General features: G+C 36.3%; 1 protein-coding gene across 1 annotated transcript; it reads right to left on the bottom strand.

Annotated features, from left to right (window-relative positions):
- Positions 1–511: 511 nt before the first annotated feature.
- LOC112048179 (CLK4-associating serine/arginine rich protein) lies at positions 512–20,332 on the bottom strand. The gene is made up of 16 exons (XM_024085609.2): positions 20,085–20,332; positions 19,862–19,959; positions 19,235–19,413; positions 18,370–18,531; positions 18,145–18,257; positions 16,646–16,818; positions 15,541–15,710; positions 14,416–14,512; positions 12,812–13,069; positions 12,050–12,103; positions 10,698–10,826; positions 8,175–8,241; positions 5,914–5,986; positions 4,938–5,043; positions 3,462–3,536; positions 512–3,121 (listed from the first exon to the last, which is right to left on the bottom strand). Exons 1-16 carry the CDS (start codon positions 20,181–20,183, stop codon positions 2,308–2,310), a joined length of 2,667 nt encoding a protein of 888 aa, XP_023941377.1. The 5' UTR covers positions 20,184–20,332; the 3' UTR covers positions 512–2,307.
- Between the last annotated feature and the right edge of the window lie 890 nt (positions 20,333–21,222).

Raw genomic sequence — 21,222 nt, 5'->3', positions numbered from 1 at the left:
CGTAAATAAAAAATGTTCGTTCCATCGAGATGAAGCTACTCACGAAAAATTAACTTGATAGAAATCCGTTGTAGAATATGTTCTACGGATCCCGGACTAAGATTAGTCGATAAATAATATAATTATTCAACAATATAGTGCCAAATATTTAATTTGTTCCCACACAGAAGTGACTATATAATGTTTTAAATAGCGGCAAAGACTACATTCCTACATCGATGATTTTAAAATATGATAGCCAAAACATACCTATATACTACCATTATTTTCTTTAAGTCACATAAAGTTAATTCAGTTATTAAATTCTTGATTAGTACTTTTTAATACAACTGTACAGCATAATCAAAGTATCCTTCTCTATTCATTAATTATACCTTAGATCGCTTACTCCTGTGTCGGAGCATCTATTTTAAATAGCTTTAATAAATGATTATAATATTAATTAAAATAATCAGCAATATTTTATCTACTTAAAAAGTCAAATTAGGTATCGTTTAAGTAAAACTATAAATTCAAATGAAAATGTATTTATTTTTTAAATAATAAACAAAGTAATAGAAATTAGAAACGTCTAGTTTATAAGAAATTTGCCTTATATTTGATAAAATGGCAGCTAATATTTTTTGTAAATAGAAGATAAAATAAAACTTTGCATATGCATATTGTAATTTGTAATATGTTTTATTAATTCATCATTATTTCATTACACTTACTATAAACCATTCAACATCATCAGCATCATTCATTTTTAGCTGAACCTCGGAAAATTATGCGGCAGAAACTCAGATCAACCATTGTACTGACGTTACTTTTCTGTCAAAGTCGGTATATGATCAACGATCTAATGCGATTATAAAACCTGTCTATAAAGAATCGACGTTTCATAGTTGCAATTGTGTTCGTCGGTTAAAGAGCTCCGTAAAAATACCTTTTTGCGTAGTTGAATGGTGTAAAAAACCGTCAAAAACTTCTAGTTTAGTATATTTATACCAAATCAAAGCTCGTTTTTTTTTCCTCAGAAAATGACAGAGAATTTTGTTCTTGAATTTGTGTGCGATACTGGTCCTTCTATAGTTGGTCTGAGGGCAGAAAGGACACTGCACAGGGTACAATATGACCCGGTTTGTAAAAAAAAAATGCGTACAATAATAAAACTAGATTTAAATGAACCCCCAAGATAAACCCCACTTTAAATTGTATGTAAGTAGGCCCTTTTGACATGTGGGAGTAAAAAATTACAATCAATAGAAAAAGCCCTACTTAATTTTTTTTTTTCATTACCTTCCTACATCCTTTGGAAGTTTGAAAAACGCGAGTCTCCGATCCTTATTATTATTTAGACAGCCAAATGCAATATTATTTATTGTTAATAATATTACGAACGACGAACGATAACAAACGGGCGAGGCACGTCGCGCAGCGTGTCAAAAAAAACGTCCGATCCGAGCGGCGACACTCGCCTGTTTAATTTCCCTCCAGGGCACCGCGACCACGGAGTGCGCCAGGCCTGACCAAGTAGATCAGAGTGGTGACCCTACCTTCTGCACCGAAGCCCGTGGGTTCGATTCCCACAAGTGGAAAATATGGCAATACCTACAATAATGCGACCCTTGTTATTGTAAACTAGAGTCTTTGATTCTACTCCATTTAATATATCTATGTCCTGGCTACATTTTTCTTACCTCGGTGCCTGTTGTGCTTTTTTTGTTTCATCATGCTTAAATCAGTTTTCGGGATCCTAACCTGTTTTTTCGCTTTAAAAATCAAAATATACAATTCGGGGAACAAGACATTTTTTGTAGGAAATTCAACTCCCTAAAATTTGGGTTCTATAACTTTTTGTCATAAAACAAAAAAAGTTCTACACCGAAAACCGTGCCGGAAATTTCCAAAACTGTTTGGGCGAAATCTACAGCAACGTATTTGAAATGAACGAATTATTCATAGAAAAGACTTTTGAAGATACAAAGAGAATCGAGTAAGAATGGAGAAATCAAGATCACGGAACTTCCTGTCTTAGATGCATTATAACCCCCTCCCAACTTAGCTCCTCAACCCTCCTGGACCATGTGGGAGTAATGCCAGGTCAAAGTCCAGGGTAATTCTTTAAGTCAGGAAGTCTCACGTTAATTTCCATATATTTTGACCAATATACGATGTGTACCCTTTTTCAAAATGGCTGCTTAGGGGTTACGACCACAAAATCTTGGATTTGATGAAACATAAAAAAATCTGCCACATAATTTTCCAAGGTTAAATGTAACTTTTGAATGGGCTACATACAAATTTGGCGTTTATCTATTTATTTTAATAGTCTACGAGTTTTACTTTGTTTCTGTAATTATTGGAATCTCTGTCTTGCTCGTGTCGATACCTGTTCGAAGGACCTTCGCCATAATTCGGTCCACTATCACGGTATCGCCCTGAAGTGGTGCCTTCGCTATAATACTGTCCAGAATCACGATAGCGTCCAGAAAAGCCATCGCCATAATTCGGTTCAGAATCACGATAACGCCCAGAGGGGCCATCGCCATAATTCTGTTGTGAATCTCGATAACGCCCAGACGGGCCGTCACCATAATTTTGTTCCGTATCACGATAACGCCCAGAAAGGCCGTCACCATAATTTTGTTCCGAATCACGATAGCGGCCAGAAGGGCCGTCGCCATAATTTTTGCTCTCCCTGTAACGGTTTGAAGGTCCATCGCCGTATTCAGAATCCCGATATCTGCTTGATGTATCATAGTTTTGTTCGGTATTTCTAACGTTTTGATTCCTATAACCCCCTCTTTGGACAAATTGTCTCCTTACATTTGTTAGTTGCCTATCTTGATCAAATTTATTGGCACGCTCGTACCCTTCCTGTTTGAACGTGTCACCAGGTCTTCCTAGTTCCCGATTTGGGTATTTCTCCTCTCTGTACTGAGTCTGTTCTCTACCATCGATCTCAGGTATACGCTTTTTGCTTAAATATGGGTTGGATCCAATTTCTGGTGCTTTAGGTTTGTATGGTGGTGAACGTTCCTCGTCGGCTTCCCAAACGGGTATGGGCTTTGCCTGCGGCGGCCGACTGTTTGACCGGCTGCGGGCATCTCTCTTCTTTTCCGAACTTGGAGATTGCCTGTAAGAAATAAGTCATCTAGAGACGAAATACCTTAGAATTCCATGGATTCACCTTGCGGGTGCCCGGTTTAATGTGTGGCAGAGAGAAAAATTCCGAGATTCCCGGACTTGTGACCGATTGTGTAGGGTTAAATTAATTAATAAAAAATAATTATGTTAGATAAAAAAATACCAGTATGCTTTATAGACTGAACGACAAAAGTAAAATTTCTCTCTCTTATTCCTACAGTAACATATGAAACGTAATTGTCTCCCTTTCAATGTCTGTAAAGTTTTTAGTTTTTACAGGTAGACTTACTTTCGCATTAAAAATATTAAAATATGCATTAGTTGTTTACCTCGAAGAAGAGCCACTGCGACTTCTGTCTGAATCTTCGTCGCTAGAGCGCCAGTTGTGTCTCATTTCACGTTGTCTGAAAATTAATTGTATTCTCTTTTATTGTCAAGCTACTATTGACTTCAATTTTGAATTAAAAAATAATATTCTAATATATAAAGTATATTCACGTACATAAATAATGTGTAATATATGAAACTCGATGAAAACTTTCACCTACCCCTACCCCTACCCCTTCAATTTTTTTGATTTTTTAAACTAGCTCGCTAGTCCCTGTCCACTAAAGAACAACGGAGATTTTGTGCAATCCTATTGGTTAATATTTCTCCGTTTCTCGGCTCCACTGCCTCGCTCCGTTTCGGTGGACTGGCAGCCTTATGCTGGTGTACTTGCGAGTTGCGACCTCACTAGTTGGTCAGGCTTTTAGTTCTACATTTTACTAAGTATAATGGAGTACAGAGGTAGTATAGCCAATGTGTATAGTAGAAAGTATACATGAATTTCTCAATGATAAAGGTAATTGGAGGCTATTTTATCAGCTTGCACTAAGTAACAGTTTACAGTAAGTAAAAATAAAAGAAATTGTAATGTTTTTAACTATTGTAAAATAATAATGTGCGAATTTTCAAAAAAGCAACTGTCGAGTTTCTTGCCTGCTCTTCTCAACAGAACCTGCCTTCCAAACCAGTGGTATTTACAAATAGTCTAACTTGATGTTCCAAAAGTGCTTATAAATTGAGCCTATTTGTATTTTTTTTTTTAAATTTCAATATTCTGAGGGCCCGTGTTTTGTTTTAACGCCTGTTTAGGCTATTATGAGCGCCTGTGTGTGCAGAGTACGTATTTGCAGCGCAGTTTTATGGTCACTTTCTAGTTTTTAGTTTAAGCGTTTGCCAAGTACAAAGATCGTATAGAGAACAGGTGTGGGCTATTGTGAGCGCACGTGTGGGCTACTACCAACGCCCATGTGGGCTATTGTCAGCACCCGCATGGGCTATTGTCAGCGCCCTCGTGGCCTATTGTCAGCGCCCATGTGGGCTATTGTGGGCGCCTGTGTAGTGTTTGGACTTGCAGCGCAGCTTGATGGCAAAAATCTAGCTTGTGGTTCAAGTGGTTGCTCCATATGTAGGAGTACAAATGTCGTATCTATCTATATCTATACTTATTATAAAGCTGAAGAGTTTGTTTGTTTGTTTGAACGCGCTAATCTCAGGAACTGCTGATCCGATTTGAAAAATTCTTTCAGTGTTAGATAGCCCATTTAACGATGAAGGCTATAGGCTATATATTATCCCCCTATCTATAGTTATTATAAAGCTGAAGAGTTTGTTTGCTATATATTAAACCGTATTTCTACGGGAAAGGGACCACGCGGGTGAAACTAACAGCTAGCAGTAAATAAGTGTGGGCGCCCATGTGGGCTATTGTGAGCGCCCACGTGGGCTATCGTGGGCGCCCTTGTGTATAGTGTACAGACTTGCGGCGCAGCTTGATGGCCAGCTCGCGCATCTCCTCGTCGCGTCGCGCCTGCTTGCGGGACTCTCGCTCCAAGCGCTCCGCCTCAGCCCGCTTGTCTGCGCGCACTGAAACAACAGGTTACAGCTTGGCAAGTTCGTTCGTAACACTCCCGTGTAGCGATGAATGAAAAACCAACGACTGATGCACCTCACTTCCCCGCATGCACAATTTCACGCAGTGTAAATCCGTTCCGTTTTGTAAATCGCAGTGGATTAACAAAACGGAGGTCCTGGGTTCGATCCCCGGCTGGGCCAATTGAGATTTTCTTAATTGATCTGGCTGGTGGGAGGCTTCGGCCGTGGCTAGTCACCACCCTACCGATAAAGACGTACCGCCAAGCGATTTAGCGTTCCGGTACGATGTCGTGTAAAAACAGAAAAGGGGATTTTCATCCTCCTGGTAAACAAGTTAGCCCGCTTCCATCTTAGACTGCATCATCACTTACCATCAGGTGAGATTGTAGTCAAGGGTTAACTTGTAAAGAATAAATAAAAAAATTGTCTTTCCCCCCGTCGCCCGCAGATCATGTCAGCAACGAGCTTGCTAAGCTATAGATGACATTTTTTTAAAAGGCTCTTTGATAAATTGTTCATTATCGTTCTATTAGATTGAAAAAAAATATCATATTTTTTTTGAGACATAAATACAAAAATTCAAATATTTTTTTTGACAATGCGAGCCAAAATGCTGTCGGCCATGGTGGTCTATATAAAATCTGTGTCATGATGTCACGTAAACCCGTAAACATTAGACTGTATAATACCAAGACTGAGAGAAGCAATAAATTGGATACAACTTAGTTTGACATGTATTCCTCTAGTGACATTAAGTAACATAATGACGTCACAAAAAACAGCGTTTTTGACGTTTATAAAGTTGACAGCATAATGTGATTTAAATTTTATTTAACTTAAACTTAGTTTATGATAACTTACATTGTTTCGAAAGCTGTGCCTGCATTTTTCTTTTCAACTTTTCTTTCATTGATAACGTCTCTCGCGAAGGACCCTGTAATAACAATTATATTAATTTTACGAATAATTTAATATAAAATTTCCTGAGTGTGTATGTGAAATATTAATATATAAATAATATAACCAAAATATTTATATGTTATAATATTTTAAATTTATTTTTTAATAAGTATTGAATTACACATGATATATTTTAACCCTATATTTATTGTATTGTATTACAAAATACATTAAAAAAAAGTCAATTTAGTATTGTACCTCTGCTTAGTAATATTTTGTTAAATTTTGACATAAGTTTTCATAATCAAAATCATTATCAGTTTAACACCTCGTTGTTATAGTGCTAGTTGGCATAAAATAAAAGTACATAATCATTAAATATACAGGGCGCCCGTAATTAATGGATAAAACGCAAATGATACACCACCTAATTATCTAAAACTAATATGAATAGTTTTCTAAAAATCCCTATTTTTAAGATAATTTGGTAGTGTACTACCGTTTGCATTTTATCCATAAATACGGGACACCCTGTATAATTCAAAGACAAAACTCTGTGTCGAGAAACACACGACACGAACAAAGAGCTACATTCAGATTTATCAAGTTTTGGCGGAAAATGGCAAACCAAAAATGTTGTTTATTGTAAATCCTGCACAAAGGTCGTATTATGATTGTTTGGTACATAAAAAATATATTCTTCTTCTTCAAAATTAAAGTGATTAGACCTTTACATTAAACTAGCGGACGCCCGCGACTTTGCCTGCGTTAGCTCTGAAGACCCCTAAATCAAGTCCTGTTTCAAAATCTATCCTAACAATAAACTACATCCATTCTTTTCATCTTTCATTAAGCGATATTTCGTGATGACCTTTCGTTTATTAATATTATAGATTTCACAATTTTCTAAAGTTTAATTGAAACTGATAATCGCTCGCTCTTTCTCCCTAATGCTATAACGAAAGAGAAAGCAATATTTTCGTTAGCGCCACTATTGGTGGACATTTCGTCTTTCTCTCGTCTTGAAATATCGCAAGATAGGCCTATAAGTTTTCTTGGTTTAGCTCAAGTTCATCATGTCAAATTATGATATTAAGTAGAAGATAATACTTGTAAAGTTTCTCAAGTATATAAAATAATTATTGTAGTTCATCCTACGAAACGATTTCATTACAAACATTTCATAAAATTTTAGTTTTAGCTAAAATAAAACAAGTGTAAGGCAATACACTAAATGTTGTCGTGTAACAATGGAATTCATACACTTTGTAGGGGCACCTCTAGGGGTTCATTCATCCGCTGAGTGTCAAATTCTCAAACAAATAGAGGTTAAATTCGACACTCAGCGGCTGAATGATCCCTTGGGTTGCCCCTACAACGTTTTTGAATTCCACTGTAAGTGTTTTACTAACACCCAACACAACAGTATTTTCTATTAAATGGGGAACCGAAGAATTATTCTGAAGAGCCGAACCTTTCATGCTATTGAGTACCTCCAGTAAGTATGAACACATAAATTGCTGGGTGGTTTAATGTAAGACAACCCGTCAGATTAGAATTGTGAACTATTTTAGAATTCACAATTCCGAAAAACTGTTTTATCTGAATTTAATATTAGATTAATATTGATGGGAAGTAAAAAAACCGTAATAATGCCTTGTTGTTATTGAGAAATGGTATGAAATGGCTTTATAGGCACAAACTTAAACAGATTTTTAATCAATTTTGTGATGCATCATTTACGATTTATGATGAAGAATTAAAAAAATATTTTCTTTATACGGAACCTTCGGGTGGCGAGTCAGATTCGCACTTGTCCGAGTTTTTAATTATAATAATCATAATAAATAATAAAAAAATATATAGTTTTACCTGATAGTTTATGCGAACTAGCAGAAAAATAAATATAAAGTAGGTATGTGATTCAAGAATTTTGAAAATTTCAACCCTATGGGGTACGATGTTTTAATGGCAGTCTGTTGAATTTCTGTGAAAATAACAGACGTCAAAATGTAAAATGTTCACTGATTTTGTTATACACATAATTATAATATGCTAATGAAAATTAAAAAAATGTTACTAGCATAGATTTCACAAAAATATTATATTATTACAGTATTGTTTTATAAAAATTTCCGTATTTCGTCAATAAAATGTAAACTATGTGTTATCTATAATGTGCTATACAAGCGTACTTTCAACAAGAAATGATTCTTACTGACTTTGGCGCTGGATCCAGACAATCGTAACTGATTCTGGTTTGTGTTTGACTTATTGCCCACCGCTGACCTGGAATGGAGAATACAATAATATAAGTTATGTAATTTGTCTATTTATCTCGTCAAGGGGAATCATGAAGGGGAAAGGTTCACCTCTAAATAAAAAAAAATATGTCTCGCACTCGGGGACTGCCGCGGTAAAGAAAGAAAGAAAGAAAAAAAAAAGAAAAAACGTTTATTTTAAAATTATTATTAAAGCATAGTCTCGTGGACGCGGCCAAAAAGCACGCTGTCTTACCTAGCATTGTGTCTAAAAGAAATAGAAGCAGTTATGAGCAGTTAGCAGCTATAGCTTGGCAACTTCGTTCGTAACACTCCCGAAATTGTACGCGGGGCGGGGGGCGTGTAGCGATGAATTAAAAAACCCATGATTGATGCACGTCACTTCCCCGCACGCACGATTTCACATTTCAGTCTTCCCCCTGTCGCCCGCATATCATGGGAGTGTTATCAACGAAATTGCCAGTCTACACGCATACGTCTAGTCGCACTCACACAAACACCGCGCCGAAGTCTGCCGAACTGAAACGACGTTAGACGATACACGGCTTTCAACGTCGAATCGCTGTGCCGTAAGGTTTATTTTCGTTATAGAATTTCTTGATTCGGTCGCCGCGCTCAAAGCCCGCAACAAATACTATGCAATAGCTTGAAAAAACACCCAAATGCAAGGTACTCGTAAATAAAAATCTAAAGCCATTCAGCTGTCTTGATTGGCAACAAAAATTACCGTAGAAGTTTATACTCGCGCAACAAGTGTAACTTCATGATCTTCACTGTACCTGCCTACAATTTTTTTTTTCATCTGTCATAGTATCATTTTGCAAAATTAACCCCCATATTCATAAACATGGATTGATATTTAAACCTCAATTTTTTCTTTCAAAATCTTTAAAGTAAAGTGGACCTAACCACTACTACTTAAAGTTTACTTTATTTTAAAGAAATTTGAGGATTAAATTCTGATCCATGTTTATAAATAAGGCGGAAGGTGTATGACAGTTTGGTGTGTTGCAACTTTACAGAGGTAAAAGTACTTGACGCAGATTTTACTGACGATAGAAGTAGGCATACCTCATAATAGGGTAGTTGACTTATATCAAATTTAATAAATACAATATAAATGTTGTAAAGTACATGGAATAAGGATCCGAAATATATCGAAATAATCGAAATTAATATTAAAGTTAAGGAATCCTTAGAAAACTTAATTTAAAAATTATGTATTTTATAAATGTTTCTAAACGTCAAAAACTCCGTCGTCCATTTTGTGACGTCACAGTGTTACTTGATGTCACTAAAGGAATAAAAGCCAAACTAATTATAATCTATTATCTAATATTTTACTAATTATAATATATTATCTAATATTTTTGATAAGCACTAAACTGTTTAGTGTTTATCAAAAATATTAGATGATAATTCTATAATATAAATATTAGTTAATTTAAAAAAAAAAAAGTCAACTAGCCTATTGTATCCTCACCTGCACAGTGCACGATTGTGGGGCTTATTGCGCCAGACCGACTGGCAACATTATTATCTTATAGAGAAATATACTCAGAGGCACAATTATCCGCCCATTTTAATTAATATACTCGCGTCATCTTAGAGTGGGTGGATAATTGTGCCTCTGAGTATGTACTCTCATAAATAAATGATAGATAATATAACACTATGGAGATATATTTTAACATGGATTGTGTAAAAGCACCTTTTTATTCTCAAAAAAAAAAGTAATGGTTCCCGCGGGATTTGTAAAAAACTGATTTCTCGCGGAGTCCGCTAGTAGAATAATAATTGTGAATAGTTAGGCTGAAACGTACCACTATACCAGGCTTTAGCCAATTTGGAAAACATAAAATCTGAACTTGACCCAAGCTGACAATTAAATCCTGGATCCCGTTGTATCGAGGTATTTTGTAAAGAAGGCACCAAATGCGACAGTGAACTATTGAGTGACAATATGTATAACTTAAATAAAAAAAAGATAGATGCTCTGGAGATGTGGTGTTGGAGACGAATGCTGGGAATCTCCTGGACTGAGTTCCGCACTAACGTCTCTATACTTCAAGAACTCGACATAAAACAACGCCTCTCGACATTAGTACACAGTCGCATTCTTCACTTTTTTGGACATGTCTCCCGGCGAGGGAATGATTGTATCGAACGCCTTGTTGTGCAAGGGAAGGTGGAGGGAACTAGGCCACGCGGAAGGTCACCCATGCGATGGACCGACCAGATTAAATCTGCTGTAGGCGGTCCCTTGCATCAATGTACGCGACTCACTACACAAAGGGAGAAGTGGCGAATGCTCGTGAGGCGTATTACATCAGGTGAGATTGTAGTCAAGGGCTAACTTGTAGACAATAAAAAAAAAAAAAATGCCTCCAACACGTCCTGACCACGACCGCTCTGTCAAGAGCGCAGCGACAAAGTCTAAGAAGAAGAAGATGTATAACTTACTTATTTTTTTCGTCGTCGGGTGATCCGCTGGAATCGGAGTCTAAAGACAGTTCGCTGGACGACTTGTCCTCCTTGCGTCGGCCGTAGTACCGCGGCACCGCCTTCTTCTGAACCGAACTCTTCTCGTGGCTGTCACAAATCGTTACATAATATTAATTATATAAAAATTATTAAAATTAATTAATTAAAAACAAATATCAAAACATGTTAAAAACAGCAACACCTATAAACATAAATAAACAATCTTTTAAAAAAATGAAAACCTTTTCATTTTTTTTTAAATTTTCCAAACGTCAAAAATGCTATCGTCTATTTTATGACGTCACGATGTTACTTGATGTCACTAGTATCTAGTGACGTTCAACGTATATAAAAAATATAACGTCAAAAATGCTGTCGATAATTTTATGACGTCACGATGTTACTTGATGTCACTAGAGACTGGTGACATCAAGTAACATCGAGACGTCATTTTTTTTTATATAAACGTCAAACCAAGTCATGTCCAATTTTTTGGTTGTAACAGTCTTGTTATTATACGGTTTAGTGTTTAGGGCTTTACGTCACGTAAACCCCTAAATCGTTCCGTCATGACACAGGTAAAATATAGAACATCATTGTCAACGTTGTGCAAGCCGTTAAGTTATGGAATGCTCTCCCTTTAAACATACGGCAATCAAAGACACTGGACATTTTTAAAAATGCCGTAAAGACTCATTATCTGGTGCAGTAAAGACGATCTGTATACATATATTATTTCTCTTCAATATAATGTATTTATTAGTATATTTTGATATGTATTTTATTCATTATTGTAGGTATTTGTGTAATATTGTTTATGTATTAGGATGTAAATTAATTGTATGTATGTCTATTACTAATACTATGGTTATTTTTGTTTTACGCCACCTGCTGATGTCCTTAAGTTTTCTTAAACTGAAGCCTTGAAGAAATTGCTACTTAGCGATAAGGCCGCCTTTTGTATGCTGATCTCTTCCTAATTTGTTTTTTATTTCACTTGTTTTTGTCTTTGTGGTGTGCAAATAAAGTATATTTATCTTATTTATCTTAACATCACGACCGATAGCGTTTTGGCTCGTATTGTCAAAAAATAAATAAATTGTCATGTATTAATTCATGTCTCAAAAACATGACATTTATTTTACATTGTAGAACAATAATAAACAATTTAATAGACCCTTTTGTTTATCACAGGTCACAGGTATAACCATTCCAGTTTGTGTCATTTTTTTTTACTTTTTTGTATCAGTTGCAGAGAAGTTGTAAATTCAATACAAATCTCCACGTATATCCATTTATGGAGATCAAGTACTTAATTCATACAAGCTTACCTTTCATATGAAATTGACCTGGATCTATTACGATTCGCATAGCCACTAGCATGACTGTAAACAGGAAATTATGTTGTTAATTATAATATCACTAAATCATCATCATCGTCATTATCAACACATATTCGGCTCACTGCTGAGTTCGAGTCTCCTCTCTGAATGAGAGGGTCCACCACGCTGGCCCAATGCGGATTGGCAGAATTCACATACTCAGAGAATTAAGAATATTCTCTGGTATGCAGGTTTCCTCACGATGTTTTTCCTTCACCATTATACCTACTTATAAATATCACTAAATAGATAGACAAATTCTTTATTGGACAAATAAGATGACAATAAACAAAACAAAATATGCAAGTAATTCGCAAATTGTAAGAAATTCGTTAGTGAAAACGGATAGCGCAATAAAAGCAACTGAAATATATATACTATTAACTATTAATATTATAAAGAGGATTGTTTGTTTGTTTGCAACTGAACCGATTTAAAAATTCTTTCACTGTTGGGAAGCAATACTAACCCCGAATTCTGTAGACTTTATTTTATCCCTGTATTCCTACGGGAACAGGAACCACGCGGGTGATTACTAAAGCGATTTGGCCAAAATTTGAAATGGAAATGGATTTTACTCTGGATTAACACATAGGCTACTTTTTATCCCGGAAAAATCCATGGTTCCCTAGGGATTTGTAAAAAACTAAATTCCACGCGGACGAAGTCGCGGTCGTCCGCTAGTGAATATATATAGTACTATACACTAACTTAGAAAGGCTTCTAGAGCGCCTCCTGTAGTTCCGAGGCCTCGACCTTGACCTCGACCTCGACCTCGTCCTTCTGTACGGCGCAAAGGATTTGGAGCGCGACCTCGACGATCTGGAACGCGACCTCGACCTCGAGCGGGAGTACGATCGAGACTTCGACCTTGACCTCGACCGAGATCGGGATCGGGATCGCGATCGGGACACTGAGTTGGGACCGCGGGGGCCGATTTGAGGGCGTACCAGGTCGATCGATTTTGACCTGCAAATAATAATATTAATATAGATATTGTATTTTTGGCACAGGTTTGGCTTTTATAGTAAAAGTAAGGGGTACCGACAGGCGCGTTTGATTGTGTATAGCTTGGAAAGTTCGTTCGTAACTGCACGGGCCGGGGGGCGTGTAGCGATGAATGAAATATCCACGACTGATGCATCTCACTTCCCCGCACGCACGAATTCACACCCCCGTAGGCTTGCTTTCCCCCCGTCGCCCGCAAATCATGGGAGTGTCATCAACGAACTTGCCAAGCTATAATTCAAGAAGCGTCAGCTAAAGCTGAACATAATTACTAAAAAAAATTATAATCAGAATGCTATACAAATATACTCATATAATGTAATCAATGTTTGTTTAACATTATTCATTAATGATTTACATTACTAGCGGATCCGGTCAAGCTTCGCTTTGACATTTGTGCACTTCTTCCAAACCCTTACCTACCCTACTCCAACCCTATCCCCACCCTACCCCTACCTCGACTCCTACCTTACTCCTACCCTACCCTATACATATTAAAATTCAAATTATTACGAATCGTTTGTTTGGAAATATATTTTTTTTTTTTAGTCTGTTTAAATTTTTCTTGCCGTAAAAACCATCCTAGAACTTCAATGAACATTTTAAAAAAGAATTGGCCAAATTGGTCCAGGCGTTGTTGAGTTATGCGCTTACCAACGCATTTTGCGATTCATTTTTATATTATAAGATATACATTAACTTACAATAACTGTATATACATTATATTATTATATAGAAGTAGCTAACTCCTCGCGGTTTCACCCGCGTAGTTCCCGTTCCCATAGGAATACAGTGATAAAATATAGCCTATAAGTTATGAAACTCACAAACAATGTGGCTTTCTCAGTAGTAGATACAGAGATAGAAACCTAACAAACTTAAAAACTTTTTTTATTATTTTTCTTTTCATCAAAAATGAGGAGGTTCTGAGAAATTTAAATAGACGTTCCCTCGGTTAACTTTTTAACTGATTATATTTTTTTATATGACTACTTACATTTCTTTAGTTTTCAGTTTTATACACACAAACGCGTTTGTGTTGTCACAACTAAAACCTATATAGAATAATTACAACAGGCAATCTTACTCATATTATCATAAAAGTTAAAGTTTGTCCTTGGTATTGCAATCCCGCGTAATTCATCTTTAATTTGTCCACAATTGACAAGCAAAGATCATTGACTATACATGAGTTTTAGGAAATTTTTTAAAGACTTATATTTATTTATTATATTTATTTATTTATTATAAGATTTGTTTGTTCAATAATATTAGCAGTAATATATTATGACATGTCTGTCACTTACCTAGGTCTTGTTTGCCTAACAACTTCTGAATATAGCATATCAGGCTTTCTCAAATTTTGCTTCAGTTTATCTGCATACAAAGGCTTTGGTGGTGGTGCTGTAAAGGAATAATTGAAAATTAATTATTAATTTTAATACAACTTATTAATTTTTTTTGATACCATTTTATGCAGATGGATAACTTCATCATCACCATATCAATGGATGGACGTCCATTGCAGTCATTATGATACTGCCTGCATTCAGAGAATTCCTGCAACTCTCTTGATGTTGTCAGTCAACCTGGTGAGGGGTCGACCAACACTGCGCTTTCTAGTGCGGGGTTGCCATTCTAGCACCTTGGGCCCCTACTTCTATCAGCTTATCAAAGTACTGCTGGCTGTCAGGCGGCGGGTAGAACGAAGTATTGGTTTGTGGGTTTTATACTATTAAAACAACTCTATGAATATAACTGATATGAACTATAATATTATTATCCAAAATATTATTATTTTAGCAAGGTAGGCAATACGTCCGTCCACTAGCACGGTGTCACAATTAAAGTGAAGAACAAAACAAAAACATTTTACTACATTCTGTTTGGAATGAACGAAGATGGCGCTGGCATATTATTTCATAATCATATCATAAATCAAAATCAATTGCCAGAATGTGGTCATATACAGATATTGTTACATTTTAATGTTCCTACCACAATCTGCCTCATAGGCGTGCAAGCCGAGTACATTATTATAATTTTTATTTACTAATATTAGAACTGTCAATCATTTATAATGTCATTTCATAAATTAAAGTCATATAACAAACATAATAAAACAAAATTAAACGAAAGTAATATTGTCAAAACATTAAGTATACATTTACATGTTATTAATATAAAATTATTTGTCATTAAGGAACTCTGCTACTGTGTAATATCCTTTATTTAAGAGTATTTTAACCATTCTTCCTTTGTATTGCATAGCATCTAACCTTATACAATCAAATATCTTCTCAATTATATTTATAAATCAAGAATCAAGATTAGTTTTTGTATTTATTTGTAAAATAAACCAACACGAAGTTGCAGTGACAATGAACAACTTCACACCGCTGTAAGTTTACAGAACACAGCTGATGACTCACCCGGCCTGTCCTCGTCGTCGGGCCCGAAGGAGGTGATGAACTGTATCGCGCTGTGGTCGGGCGAAGGGCTTCGGGTGGGGGAGCGGCTGGGGGACCGACTAGCGGCAGGCAGCGACGACGGCGCTGCGTAGCTCGGCGGGCTCACCACGCGCGTTGCTAGCTTCTTGTCACTGTAGAACATAAATATAAAAAGTCATTTAGTTAAACAAACCATATACGGTCCTTCCGATACATGTTATGCTTAGATGCAGAGGTGTATCTGAAGAACGCGCAGCACACATTGGATAACCAGCAACACTCCATGAGGCGTTCGGCAACCTGGGCGGCCTGCTAAGCTTCTGGAGCGAGCTCGGCTGGCTGGAGTAACTCCGGCGGGGACCAGCACCAAAGGGACCAACGTACAACGGCCAACCACAAATGGCCAAGTGCGGAAAAGGCCCAGGAAAGAAGAAGAAGAAGAAGAAGAAGAAGAAGAAGATACGGTCCCCCCCACAGAGACGAATATCTTACCATTCCATGTGCTCACCGTGTGGGTGCCGGATCCATCGCATGGTAGAGAGAAAAACTCTGAGCAGAGTCCTGAACTTGTGACTACAGGATGTAGGGTTAAGGAATTCCTTAACCCTACATCCTGAAGTATTGTGTTTTTCTACGTAATAATAAGGTTGTCTAAAATCGTAGCCCCTAAATAAGCTATCCACCACTTATTAGAAAGTGGTGAAACCGCTCCCAAGATAACATAAAACATTCCCGTCTCATTGGATATTTAGATCATTTGCATTGAGATTGACCTGAAGAGATGCTAATAGTGATAGGCTGCCTGTAAAATTACTGTGTTCTTTTGTTATTTTTCTTTTTTGTGCATAAAGTTATTATAAACTAGTGGACGCTCGCGAATCGTCCGCGTGGAATTCGTGGGAAACATGTATTTTACCAGGATGAATAGCTTAAATGTTAATCCAGAGTAAAATCTATTTCCATTCCAAATTTCAGCCAAATCGCTTCAGCAGCCGCAGCGCAAAGGAAGAACAAACATACACACTTACACACAAACTTTCGCCTTTTAATATTAGTGTGATAAATAAATAAAATAAGTAAAACGTACCGATGAGCGCGACGCTCTCTTCTACTCTTCCGGCCGGAGAACATTGCCTTCTCCTTCTCTTCGCGCAGCAACTGCTTCTGATGCTCCGCGTCGTCGGCGTCGCCCGTCAGAAACGAGAACAGGTCGCAGCCCGCCATGCCAAACTGTGGCCCCACCGCGTTCAACTCGTGGGCCTGCACTCCATGTCATTTAGTCTACATAACTACACATAATGCTAGCAACTCAGCATCCAATAAGTTCACGTGCCTGCAGCACTAACGGCAGGACATCCAATACAACAGATTGTGTGTTGGTCGCGATGTGTATGACATACAGATCGCGACCAATCAGTTTTATCGGATGTTCTGTCGTTCACGCTGCAGTCACATGAACTAATTGGATGGTGAGTGGCTAGCATTATATAGATTTATCCAATAAAACACAATCAATGTATTTCACTCCCAAAATATGCTTGAAGATATTGACTCGATAATGTTCAATTTACACTTCACAATTTACAGAGAATAGCTAAATGTGAACCAGTTATCCTTGTAAGATCCAAAAAACAATTTAATTGTTTTTTTAAATAATATATGCCATGTTTTAAATATGATCTATAGTCCGTTTCCCTCCAAGCAACCCATAAAGACTGTTAGGCGTGGATACAACAATAGGCACTCCAGCGGGCAGGAAAGAAATGTTTACGTTCTATGTCATTGTATATGAATAATTTCATAATTAGGGGCCCATTTCAAAAACTGGTACTGGTTAAAATGTCTCACACAGTATGAAAAATCATAATAGGACTGAATTTTTTTTGTGTACTTTTATAAAAGGATGGTTCCTTTGATTTGGAAATGGTAATAAAGTACTGGTCAAAAGTTTGTTCCGACCAGATCTGTCATTTTTAAAAATCTGAAAATATGTCATCCCGTATTCCTACCACAGGTTTATAAAATAGTCATACCTGGCTGGCCCAATTGGTTTTCTTAATTGGTCCAGGTCTGGCTTTTGGGAGGCTTAAGCAGGGCTAGTTACCACAATACTTGGAAAATACATACCACCAAGCGATTTAGCATTTCATTACAATGTCATATAGAAACCAAATAGGGTGTAGATTTTCATCCTCTTCCTAACAAGTTAGCATGCTTCTATCTTACATTGCATCATCGCTTACCATGAGGATTGTAGTCAAGGGTTAACATGTAAAGAATAAAAAAAAGGCTCCAGACTGGGTTCAGAAGTCCATACAAGTGGTCCATGTCCAGCACTGGACATCCAACATATCCTTATAATAGGGTAGTTGAGTAATACTAAATTTAATTTAAACAAAATTAATTTTGTGTAGTACATGGAATAAGGGTGCAAAATATATCAATATTAATAAAGGTTATGTTCAAAATTTAAATTAATTTACAATCTTGAAGAGTTCATACAGATACTTCCATTGTTTTATAAGGCATTCTATTGAGAAATATAAGAACGAATTAAGAAAAAGATTCATTAAATGATAATCTCACCTGTGAAGCCTCCATTTTGTTGACATCAATACTTAGATCAACATCAATGATGTCCAAATCTGAATCATCGTCAGAATCCTTGGCTTCCACCTCTTTCTTTTTGATCTCTGGGCCTGTAATTAACACTGAGTGCCATAAAAAGATTCCCAAAACACTCAAAAATACACCGTTCATACCCAAAAATCTTAAATCTTCATCAGCGGGTTTAAGAAATGCGGAATCTACCGTTATAGCTGGATGGTTGGGCCCCGGGGTCATTATAATTGTATCCTATAGCTGCACCCGTCCCTTTCTTTTCACTTAACTTCTCCTTTTGCATCTCTTTCTCTTCCACAGTGACACCAAATTGCTCTTCAATTGCAAGTTGTTGAAGAAACTTGTCCTCACCTAGAAAAATTATAAATCAAAGTCAACAACTTGAAGAGATCCAGTAGGCCCAGTATGGGACCAACAACATACTATATCATGAATAGAAATAGACAAATATTAACCAATGGTGGCATAGTTGTCCCAGTACCATTTCTTTCACCCTAACAATAAAAAAAAGGTAGTGATAGTTCCATTTATACCACTAGTTGATTTTTGTCTACTTCTCTAACAAAATATGTTGTTGGTTGCTTGTTAAGCCTACTGAAATGCTTAAATACAGACAAATATTAGCCGTTTCTTTCACAGTGTAAATGTAATATTAGACATATTTTACCCTATATTTCAAATTAATGTTTTTAAACAAATAAGTAGTGTTCTATTTATAATTCAACTATATATGATTGTATGTTTTAGCAAAATTTGAAATATATAACAAATTTACACATTACATTGAATGTTACACTAAACTTGACTATGAAGTTCTAGTAATTTCATAATATTAATTTCAAGTACTGTCATAGAATAAAGTGTGTAGTAGTTATGTTAAATAATTCATAGTTATAGTTTGTGCACTGTAGCATGGTGGGGGTGACAGTTTGTTACACTCTTGAAAGCTTGCACCAATGCACAATAACAGTATGTACTATCTTACAGGCAATTTTCACCCGCATCATGCTACAGAGCACATAGTATAATTTAATTAAATTAAAGTTGTTCTTACTAATTCCAAGGAAAGCATTCTGTGCCAAGATTCTGTATCTCTCATAATTACACTGCCTCTCCTCTTGTGATAGCTCCTCCGGAGGAATGTCAGGTGTTTTCACTTCAGGTATGAAGTCTAAATGTGCCCGCACATCAAACCTGTCTATCATATTTTTCTTGTCGCCTTGCCAAGGCATCCTGTTAAGTTACATTTACATTAAACATAATCTATGTGTACATATGATTCTTTTGTCACAATATTCTGGATAAACTATAAATCTGTGGAACCCTTTTGATAATTTTTCTTAACATCACATGTCAGCAAAGCTGGCATACCTAACCAGATAGTATAGTTAAATAAGCACATAAAAAACATGTTTTTCTTTGTTCTGTGTCTGGATTTTCAAGGAAACTCAGCTTATAATACTAGTCTGACACAAATTTTGCATAGGCTTAGTCTCCATAATAAATATATTTCACTAAATATATGAAACTGATAAAAGCTAGATTGTTGTTTACGAATGCAAGTCCTGTAACCTTGTTTAATGCAAATAGTATTTATACAAGGTTACTTGGCAGCATAATATATTGAGGCAGCACTATAAAAATGATGAATTTGAATCAATATAAAAAGCTAGCGACGTACATGATCGCTGGACCCTCCCCAGCCGCTGCGACAGCTGGGTCCAAATGGATTTTGCATTCTCTTCCGTGAAATTGTAAAAACTGCGTCGGTTCTGCTTTCTGCAAATCGATTTTTCATTATCATTTAGTGTCATAACATATAACACAACTTCATTTATTCATTAATTTTCATAGAACAGTAGTTTAAATGCGAAATATCAAAATAAGAATAATAAAATACTAACAATTTTTTCATAGAAGTCTTTGCGCCGCTCAGCCCTTCGACGATAATCAACTATCATACCGCGAATCAATCGCTCCTGTTTCCTTGCCTCGTGCCACATTTTTGTATTGAATACCGATTAATTGCATTAAATTTATTATTCTACGAATCTACGATCTATTTAAATTCTCAATTTTCTGTAACTTGCGTCGCCATTCTTGTTCTTGAATCTTGATTTTTCTCCACACCACACCACAAAACAAACGTCAAACTTCAAAGTCAAACGCAGTGTTGCCAGTTGGATCTTATGAGAAATTACCCGAAATATTAAAAAAAGTAACCTTTTTGTGTAAAAAGTAACCTTTTGACTCTTGCTTTTTGCGTTCCACAGCATGGCTAAACCACCATTTCAGCCTCTGGGGGCTAAAGTAATTTTTTTTATTTTTTTTAATATGTTACGAATACTAGCCAAGTACTAAATTACTACAAACCGAAGGAGATTTTACTCGTAAATAGAATCATCTTAAGTAAGGCCCTGATTGTTTGCCTTTTACTTATGGGATAAGAAAAATACAATTAAAGAGCAAGGATTTAAAAAACAATAGACGTTAATTTCTTAAATTCATACTTGATTTTTTTAAGAAATTCAATTTGACTGTAACTTGCTTATTTCGCAACGTCAGTTGTAACGTTCATCATTATAGTGAGATTGACACAGAAACATCGATGAGTTCTTGAGCATTTGTCCGCATTTCTTGATTTAACGACCGTTCTGTTTTAGATATACGAAATTGTAAGTTAATTCTAAAAATTCCGAAATATCACGTAAAAGTAACCTTTTTATTAATGTAACCTAAAAGTTACCAATGTAGTCAAAAAATCACCTAAAAGGTTACAAAAGTAACCTTCTAGCAACACTGGTCAAACGTCATCGTCAAATGAACACTCCATAGAGCACAGACCGGCAAAGAGTATAAAATCATTACGTATCCACAGACGTTAGACAAATAGACAAGAGATTAAATAATCACTACGACCTATGACATAAGACTACGACACAGAGTGAGAGCCCTAGAGGCACAGACGATAGAGTTTGGCTCATAGTTACCATAGACAAAATGTTTGGCTAAAGTTGGCTAATGATAGACTAAAATCGCCCG

The sequence above is a fragment of the Bicyclus anynana genome, chromosome 16 (genome assembly GCF_947172395.1).
Source record: "Bicyclus anynana chromosome 16, ilBicAnyn1.1, whole genome shotgun sequence".
Taxonomy (NCBI): domain Eukaryota; kingdom Metazoa; phylum Arthropoda; class Insecta; order Lepidoptera; family Nymphalidae; genus Bicyclus; species Bicyclus anynana.
This window is presented reverse-complemented; position numbering and strand designations above follow the sequence as displayed.

Bases quoted from the DNA above. Each gene is read 5' to 3' on its own strand.
- LOC112048179 (XM_024085609.2), bottom strand. From the start codon at position 20,183: ATGTGGCACGAGGCAAGGAAACAGGAGCGATTGATTCGCGGTATGATA. The intron at 19,960-20,084 runs GTTAGTATTTTA...ATCGATTTGCAG, and splicing joins AAGACTTCTATGAAAAAATT to AAAGCAGAACCGACGCAGTT. The intron at 19,414-19,861 runs GTACGTCGCTAG...GTAACTTAACAG, and splicing joins GGGGAGGGTCCAGCGATCAT to GATGCCTTGGCAAGGCGACA.